This window comes from Phocoena sinus, chromosome 3 (genome assembly GCF_008692025.1).
Source record: "Phocoena sinus isolate mPhoSin1 chromosome 3, mPhoSin1.pri, whole genome shotgun sequence".
Classification (NCBI taxonomy): domain Eukaryota; kingdom Metazoa; phylum Chordata; class Mammalia; order Artiodactyla; family Phocoenidae; genus Phocoena; species Phocoena sinus.
Window position 1 is genome coordinate 11,387,729 of NC_045765.1, and position 8,828 is coordinate 11,396,556.

Below are 8,828 nucleotides of genomic sequence, written 5' to 3' on the forward strand. Positions count from 1 at the left end.
GAGTCCTAACCTTTAGCCACTCTTGACTCAGTTTCCCCAAGTGTGAGCTGAGGGGCGCCACTGTGGGGATCACTTCCTTCCCAGCTATGCCCGAGTCTTGGCACACAACCATCACTCAGATAAGCGAATGAGGGCTGGAGGGCGGTCCCGCTTGATTCCCCGCCCCACCAACCCCCGCACAAGCCCCCCTGCCGTGACTCAGTTTCCCCGCCGGATCCGGGTTCAGCTGCGCTGGGCGGGGCCTTGAACGCGGAGGCCAGCGCCGTCTGTTTACCTTGAGGCTGGACGCTGGGCAGGGCCGCGGAGGGCCGTCCCCGGGGCCGGCCGCGCCGCCGGCATAAATAGGACACGCGGGCCCCGTGGGCGGCAGAGAGCGAGCCGCTGTCCAGCTCCCCGCCGCAGTCATGGTCCTCACCGCCGCCCGCGTTCTCTTGCTCACCCTGGCTGCCCTCGGCGCATCGGGCCAGGGGCAGATCCCGCTGGGTAAGCCGCGCCTGACCCCCAAGCGGACAGGACTCGCGGGAGGCCTGGGGTCGCGGCTTCTTGGGATTCGGGGACTGTTCGCCGGGGCGTGCGGGGCGGAGAAAGCAGGCAGCGGGGCAGAGGCTCAGGAAATGGGGTGGGCGTCAGGGGTCCCTGCCGCGGCGGTGTGAGGGGTGGTGATGGGGGTCTCCGGTCCCCGACGCCCCACCAGCGCCCCCTGTCAGCGCAGGTGCAGACCTGGGCCCGCAGATGCTACGCGAACTACAGGAGACCAACGCGGCGCTGCAGGATGTGCGGGAACTGCTGCGGCAGCAGGTGCCTGCCGGGGTTGGGGGGACGGGGGTGCCGGTTTGGCACAGAGAGGCTTGGAAGAGGAGAAGGGGGTCTCGGAGGTAGGGGAGTGTGGAGGAGTGGGGGGAGGACTGGAGAAGGGGATCCTGGTGGAGGTGAAGAGGGCCCAGAGTTATGGAAAAGAGGAAAAAGAGGTGTCCCAGGGACAGGGGGTTCCGCGGGAGAGGGGTAGGGATCAGTGAGGGGGGAAGGGAATCCCAGGGAAGGAAGAGAGGGGCTAGGAGAGTAGGGATCTCGGGGTAGGGAGTCCGTGGGGAGGGGGCCCGGGCCGGGTGGGTGGGTCTTCGGGAAGGGAGTTTGAGAGAGGGAGAGGGGAGACCCGACGGGGGAGGAGAGGGATGGACCCGCTGACCACACCCCATCCCCCTTGCACCAAAGGTCAAGGAGATCACGTTTCTGAAAAACACGGTGATGGAGTGTGACGCGTGCGGTGAGCGCAGCTGGGGCGGCAGAGACTGGGCGGCGGGGGAGCGAGAAGAGATGGGGAGACAGAGACAGAGAGCGAAGGACAGACCGGGAGGAAAAGAGAGAAGATGGAGGCTGACAGAGATGGAGAGATTGGATGAGGGATGGAGAGAGAGAAACAGGAAGGGGAGACAGAGACTATGGGAGGGGGAGACCCCAAAAGTGCCAGAAACCTTGCGAGAGATGCTGGGAGGTGGAGAGTCGCGGAGGGAGAAGCAAAAAACGGCCGGGCGCAGAGATCCAGATACTGGAGAGACCTGGCGGGCAGAGCGCTCAGTGCGAGGCGGGGTCGCAGAACAACCAGGATCTCACCACGCCCTCAGGGGCCATCCCCCCCAGGCTCCACCCCTGGGCGTGACCCTAACCATTCCCGCCCCACCCCCGCAGGGATGCAACCCGCGCGCACCCCCAGACTGAGCGTGAGGCCCCTAAGCCAGTGCGCGCCCGGCTTCTGCTTCCCCGGCGTGGCTTGTACCGAGACAGCAAGCGGCCCGCGCTGCGGACCCTGCCCCGCAGGCTTCACCGGCAACGGCTCGCACTGCGCCGATGTCAACGAGGTGCGTCCGTCACCACCGCCCAGACCATCCCCCAACGCGTGACCCCACAGCTCCCCACCGCCCCGACGAACTCCTCATCCGCTGGGGGTGCTCTCCCGGGGAGCCCCCTCATCTCCAGGGGCGCAGGTCCAGACGACCTCCCCACCGCCGGGGGACACCCACCACTACCCCCCTCTCCACTTGGGACGCCCATCCCGACGACTTCCTCCGTAGCCGGTGACGTCCGCCTCAACGACCCCCCTCACCGCCAGGAGCCGCCGACCCCAGCCACCCTTCCACCACCGCGGGGCTCCCGCCCCGACAGCCTCCTCACCGCCGGGCACGCACGCCCCGACGACCACTTCCCGCCTCCTCTGGGGACGCCCGCCCTCAAAATGTCTTCCCCCGCCCATGAGCACCCAGCCCACCGGGTCCCAGGAACAGATCCCCTCAGGCACGCTCTGTTCCCCGCCTGGTCTTGCCCCTTCCCACATCAAGGCAAAGCCGTGTGTGACCCCTGGGACAGTGGCCTCTGCCCCACATGGCACTCCCCGCCCCCCAAGAGCTAGCTGATGGCCCTTGAACTTTACAAGTACAAGCCCAATAAGCCCTGAGAAGCCTCTCTCGGGATGGCCCAGCTATACGTCCGTCCTCTGACCCTCCGGGACCCTTCTTCCCCCAGTGCAACGCCCATCCCTGCTTCCCCCACGTCCGCTGCATCAACACCAGTCCGGGCTTCCGCTGCGAGGCTTGCCCGCCGGGGTACAGCGGCCCCACCCACGAGGGCGTGGGGCTGGCCTTCGCCAAGGCCAATAAGCAGGTGAGGGCCGTGGGGGGTTGGGGTGGGGAGCCAGGAGGAGCATGTTGGGGTGGGGGGCATTTTGTTGAGTAAACTCGACCTCCAGCCTCGCAGCCTTTACCTACCTCGCTCCAGCGGGAGGGCATAGGGACCGGAGTCTGGGGAACAGAGCAAGTTAAGGGTCCACGTCAGGGATGGTCGGGCTTGGAGGCAAGATGTAGGGGAGAGGTAGGGTTCAGAGGAGACGTGAACCGGGTGGGAGGTCTGGGGATATCTGCGTAGGATCAGTGACCTCTGCCCTCCCTCCCACCCAGGTTTGCACGGACATTAACGAGTGTGAGACCGGGCAGCATAACTGCGTCCCCAACTCCGTATGCGTCAATACCCTGGTAAGGCCTGGGAGGAGAGGGGAAGGACTGAGAGATGGAGGATGGGACGCGAAGTGTCAGGCGTTGGGGGGGGGGGGTGCTGACCTCCTGTGGCCCGGGCTCAGGGCTCCTTCCAGTGCGGCCCGTGCCAGCCCGGCTTCGTGGGAGACCAGGCATCAGGCTGCCGTCGGCGCGCACAGCGCTTCTGCCCCGACGGCACGCCCAGCCCGTGCCACGAGAAGGCCGACTGCGTCCTGGAGCGTGATGGGTCGCGATCCTGCGTGGTGAGTGCGAGCGGGCCAAGGAGGGGCGTACGATGAGGGTCCGGGGGTGGGGCCACGCCGGAGCACCCACTCACTCCCCCACCCGCAGTGCGGTGTCGGCTGGGCTGGCAACGGGGTCTTCTGCGGCAGCGACACAGATTTGGACGGCTTTCCCGACGAGAAACTGCGCTGCTCAGAGCGCCAGTGCCGAAAGGTGGGCGGGGTCTGAAGGGCGAGGCCTGGTATGAGGGTGGGCGGGGCTCCCTGGCAGCGCCCCTCATGCCCGCCGCGCCCACTCCTAGGACAACTGCGTGACGGTGCCCAACTCAGGGCAGGAGGACGTGGATCGCGACGGCATCGGAGACGCCTGTGACCCGGATGCCGACGGGGACGGCGTCCTCAACGAGAAGGTGGGGCAAAAGCGGAGGCCTAGGTGAGACTAGATGGGGGCTTGGCTCGAGTGAGGGGTGTGGCCTTAGAGGCTGATCTCACGGGTCCCACAGGGTTAGGGGGTTCCCTGCAGAGGAGGCGGGGCCTCGGAGATGGACAGTCTGGGGAGTGACATTTGCCTTTCTAGGCCTGACTACTCCCAACCGGCCCTGACCTCTAGGACAACTGCCCGCTGGTGCGGAACCCAGACCAGCGCAATGCGGACGGCGACAAGTGGGGCGATGCATGCGACAACTGCCAGTCCCAGAAGAACGACGATCAGAAGGACACGGATAACGACGGCCGAGGCGACGCCTGCGACGACGACACAGACGGCGACCGTGAGCTCTGTGGCAGGGGGGAGAGGAGAGGGAAGGGCTGGCACCAAGGGGCGGGGCTTGGCTGGGCGGGGCTCGGCCTCCTTTGGAAGCCGGAGGGGGTGTGCTCGCCTAGGGCTCCAGGGACCGTGGACCGTGCTCCGGCGGGCAGCAAAATGCAAGCTGGGATATGATGCCGAGGAGAAAAGGAAGGAACTTTTGGAGGAGGGGAAGGTGGTCCCTGTGTTAGATGCTGCAGGGAGGAAATAAGAGGACAGAGACGTGAGCCTGGGGTTTAGGGCGGAGGAGGTACCATTTTTACATCTGGGCAGAGACTCGAGGTGGTGCATTCACAGAGCTAGTCCCCTCACCGCCATCCATTCATTTAGTCTCTAGGAGGCTGGCGACTGGGCATGAATACTTGGTTTAACTTTGTTGTTATTGGGAGCCAAAGATGGGGTGGGACTCTGTCCCAAGCTAGCCCCAGGGCTGCATCTGCCCTGCTGAAGTCAGCCTGGCCCCGTCCTAATCTTGGGATCCTGTTCTGTCCTGCTTCCCGCAGAGATCCGCAACGCAGTGGACAACTGCCCCAGGGTGCCCAACTCAGACCAGAAGGACAGTGATGGCGATGGTGTAGGGGATGCCTGTGACAACTGTCCTCAGAAGAGCAACGCAGACCAGGTGAGGGCAGGCCAGACCCCAGCTGGGTCAGACCCCTGGGGTAAGCACCAGGCTGATTAACAAGACTCCAGCCCAGTCCCAGCAGCCTGTGGGGGGTGGGGTGGTGTTCCTCTGCGTCAGGAAGGACCTTGGCTCTGGAACTGGGAGGGGGGGGGGCGGGAGGCTTCTGAATTCTTCTGCCCTGATTAAGGACATCTACAACCTTCCCCCGCCCACAGAGGGATGTGGACCACGACTTTGTGGGAGATGCTTGTGACAGCGACCAAGACCAGTAAGGAGGACGTCTGGGGCTGAGGTGGGCACCCAGGGTGGGCAGCCCTTGATCCAGCTTTCTGGGGTCTCATTGTCTCTGCCCCACCCACCCACTCTAGGGATGGGGATGGGCACCAGGACTCGCGGGACAACTGCCCCACAGTGCCCAACAGCGCCCAGCAGGACTCAGACCACGATGGCCAGGGTGACGCCTGCGACGACGATGATGACAACGATGGGGTCCCCGACAGTCGGGACAACTGCCGCCTGGTGCCGAACCCGGGCCAGGAAGACGTGGACCGTAAGGCAGGGTGCAGGGCCTGTGGTGGGGATGGGGCTAGTGTGGAGCCACTAGGGTGAGATTTGGGGTGGGCATGGTGGGGCCAGTGGCACGTGTGAGCGGAGCTGGAGACATGGTGCGGGCAGGGCCGGTAGCCTGTGTGGGCGTGGCCAGGCCTGGGGCGGGGCCTGGAGCTGATTCTACTACGGTGAGGGGGCCTCCCATCTCCTCTCAGGGGACGGCGTGGGCGACGCGTGCCAGGGGGACTTTGATGCAGACAAGGTGGTGGACAAGATCGATGTGTGTCCGGAGAACGCTGAGGTCACCCTCACCGACTTCCGGGCCTTCCAGACGGTCGTGCTGGACCCCGAGGGCGACGCGCAGATAGACCCTAACTGGGTGGTGCTCAACCAGGTGCAGGCGGGGCCCAGGCGGGAGGCGGGGGGAGCCCAGGACCGCCACAGCGGGTCCTAAGCTAGGGTCGGGGAGCCGAGGGCCCACACGGCTGGCCTGAGGCCCTTCTTCCTTTGAACCCCACCAGGGGATGGAGATCGTGCAGACGATGAACAGCGACCCTGGCCTGGGTGTGGGTGAGACACGGGGAGGGGCCAGGCCGTGCAGGGGGCGGGGCTAGAGGAGAGGTGGGACGGGGCGGGCCTGGACTCAGGAAAGGCGGGGCCAGGTTGGGTGGTCTGGGCTCAGGGGTCGGACGTTCTGGACTCTGGAGGGGCGGGGCCGGGGGCGGATCTGGGCCCCGGTGCGGCAGGGGCTAGCGTCCCTTCCTCTCCCCAGGTTACACGGCCTTCAATGGCGTGGACTTTGAAGGCACGTTCCACGTGAACACGGTCACGGATGACGACTACGCGGGTTTCATCTTTGGCTACCAGGACAGCTCCAGCTTCTATGTGGTCATGTGGAAGCAGATGGAGCAGACATACTGGCAGGCAAACCCCTTCCGTGCAGTGGCGGAGCCTGGCATCCAGCTCAAGGTGCTGGGCCCTACCTGAACTCTTGGTCTCAGTGCCAACTCGGAGGCCCCAAACCCTCCCACAGATCCCCAAAGCCTTACAGCCCCCGGCCTCATTCTATGGACCTAGAAGTCTTTCTACCTAGTTCCTCCCACAGGCCCTCAAACACTCCCCCGGGATCCCCCAATCTCTCTGTGAGCCCCAAAACCCTCTCACAGAGCCCCAAACTTTCCCTCAGGTTCCAAATCCTCCTGCAGGCCCCACAGACCCCAGTATTTCACTGAAACCCTAGAATTCCCCAAGTCCTCTAGACTCCGAGTTTATCCCACAAACCACTGCTGCCCTTACAGCCGGACTGCAAAGCTCCTCGTGGCTCCCAAGGCTTTCTCATGGGTCTCCCATCCAGGCATACTGGGGGTCCCCACCACTCCTCTATGACTCACAGCTCCTTGCCTGTCTGGGGGCTCTGGTGGCCTGTGTGGTCTCTGACCCCCACTCCCCTGTTCTCCGGCGTGGCAGGCCGTGAAGTCCTCCACAGGCCCTGGGGAGCAGCTTCGGAATGCACTGTGGCACACGGGGGACACAGAGTCACAGGTGCGGCTGCTGTGGAAGGACCCCCGCAATGTGGGCTGGAAGGACAAGACGTCCTATCGCTGGTTCCTGCAGCACCGGCCCCAAGTGGGCTACATCAGGTGGGAACCCGCCCTCTGCCAGGGGGCCCGGAGTCCCTGCTCTATCCTGGCTCTTGAGGGAAAGGGGGAGTGCTTCAGGGGGCCTCGGTCCCCTTATCTGTAAAATGGGAATAATACAGGCATTTAGAAATAACTGTCTGGCCCTAGGGCATGACACCCGTCCCAGGACATGGGGAGGGGCCAGGCCGTGCAGGGAGCTGCTCAGGGGGCAGGGCCAGAGGAGAGGTGAGACATGGGGGAGCCTGGACTCAGAAAAGGCGGGGCCAGTTTGGGTGGTCTGGGCTCAAGGGTCCGGTGGTTCTGGACTCTGCACACAGCAGTAGGGGGGTCTCACTCACTCCTGGTTTCTCAATCCCCACTCTACACTGCCAGGAAGATCAGGCGCTACGCTTAGCACCTACTGTGTGCAGGGCCCTAGATGTCCATCCTCTCACACAGGGAAACTGAGGCTCAGGTCAGGAGCCCCCTCTGCCCTGAGCATGGCCCAGGCAGGGAGACATATGGCCCCCTCTCCTAGAGAGGAGGGGGCCTAGCTCATGGGGCAGGATGCTGAAGCTCTGAGAGGGGAGGAGGCACCTGGCCCAGGGCCCCGAATCACAGTCTGTTCCTTCTCCGCAGAGTGAGGTTCTACGAGGGCCCGGAGCTGGTTGCGGACAGCAATGTGGTCCTGGACACGACCATGCGGGGAGGCCGCTTGGGAGTCTTCTGCTTCTCCCAGGAGAACATCATCTGGGCCAACCTGCGCTACCGCTGCAATGGTAAGACGACCCTGTTGGGGAAGGTGGGGAGTCCATACCGCCCAGCCTCACCCCCCCTCACCTGCTTACCCTCTCTCCACAGACACCATCCCTGAGGACTACGAGGTCCAGAGGCTGCTGCAGGCCTAGGGACACAGGTGGGGGACCCGCCACTGGATGACGGCCACCCTCACGGCTGCCCTCACTGTGGGAGGCCATCGGCACCGGCCCCAAGAGGCAGCTGGCCTGGTGGGGAGGGAGAGGGGCTCAAAGAGGACGAAATAAAGTGTGTGTGTGGCGGAACAAGCCGGCTGTGGTCTCTGCTGCGGGGAGATGGAAGGGTCGAGCCTCTGAGGAGAGGCCAGGGACCCCAAACTCAGGCCTTGGGAGAGTTGGGGGCCTGCCACTCTCTCCCCCCGTGACTGGCTGGGGCCCTAGAAGCCTGACTAGGAGTGTCCGGCCCTGCTGCATCCCACTCACTCTCCTGGGGCGTCTGCCCCAGGATCCTGGGGTGTGTGTGTGAGGGGCTCATGCCTGCGTGTCCGTGTGTCTGTGTCTGTGTGTGTGGCCCCTGTGTGGCTCCTGCCTGGTGCGCCTGCAACACCCACAGTTCATCCTCCAGAGGGGAGAAGAGGGCAGGAAAAAAGGGGAGGAGGCAGAGATGAAAACATTGTATTTTTATTACGTTTCATTACAAAGGATGCAAAGGTACACAGACGATAGCGTCCACGTCAGAGAGGATGGGCAGGGGCCGGCCGAGTGCGCCCTGAGCGCCCGCCCCCGCCCGCCATGGGCACCCACGCGTGCGGCCCACGGGACATCTACAGCACAATGTACATGCTGGGGGTGGGGGCAGAGCCAGCCTGGGGGAAAGAGGGACATGAGTGGGACAGGGCTTGGACTGGCAGGTTTGCATATATCAGTGCCCAGTCCCTAGAGGGGCAGGGGCAGTTTCCAACGGAGGGCATGGCGGGGTCAGTGGACCTTGACTGCCAAAGCCCTCCCTTCCGGAGTCTGGTAGCAAATGCCACAGCTGTGTCCCCTTGTCCCCGGTTGGCAGGAGGTCAGAAATGACAGGCTGGGCATCGATTACCCCCAAATTCCACAACCCTGCAAGATGGGGGCAACCCAAGTGTCACTGGCTCCTCGGGACAGGGTGCTGGGCACTGGCCAGGAGGGCAGAAGGCAGAGGGAGCTGTCTGGAACC

At 64.4% G+C, this 8,828-nt stretch overlaps 1 protein-coding gene across 1 annotated transcript; it reads left to right on the plus strand.

The window, feature by feature from the left end:
- Nucleotides 1-233: 233 nt before the first annotated feature.
- Nucleotides 234-7,923, plus strand: COMP (cartilage oligomeric matrix protein). Its single transcript, XM_032628279.1, has 19 exons — nucleotides 234-483; nucleotides 713-798; nucleotides 1,213-1,264; nucleotides 1,687-1,856; nucleotides 2,518-2,655; nucleotides 2,949-3,023; nucleotides 3,128-3,286; nucleotides 3,375-3,479; nucleotides 3,568-3,675; nucleotides 3,876-4,035; nucleotides 4,574-4,692; nucleotides 4,911-4,963; nucleotides 5,064-5,245; nucleotides 5,460-5,638; nucleotides 5,766-5,814; nucleotides 6,017-6,213; nucleotides 6,712-6,884; nucleotides 7,503-7,642; nucleotides 7,725-7,923. The coding sequence occupies exons 1-19, from the start codon at nucleotides 405-407 to the stop codon at nucleotides 7,769-7,771; spliced, it is 2,271 nt and encodes a 756-aa protein (XP_032484170.1). The 5' UTR covers nucleotides 234-404; the 3' UTR covers nucleotides 7,772-7,923.
- Nucleotides 7,924-8,828: the final 905 nt, after the last annotated feature.

What these genes read in the sequence shown, in the direction of transcription:
- COMP (XM_032628279.1), top strand. Translation starts at nt 405, where the DNA reads ATGGTCCTCACCGCCGCCCGCGTTCTCTTGCTCACCCTGGCTGCCCTC. An exon ending in TCGCCAAGGCCAATAAGCAG is followed by an intron (nt 2,656 to 2,948) that starts GTGAGGGCCGTG and finishes CCTCCCACCCAG; the next exon opens with GTTTGCACGGACATTAACGA. An exon ending in TGTGACAGCGACCAAGACCA is followed by an intron (nt 4,964 to 5,063) that starts GTAAGGAGGACG and finishes CACCCACTCTAG; the next exon opens with GGATGGGGATGGGCACCAGG.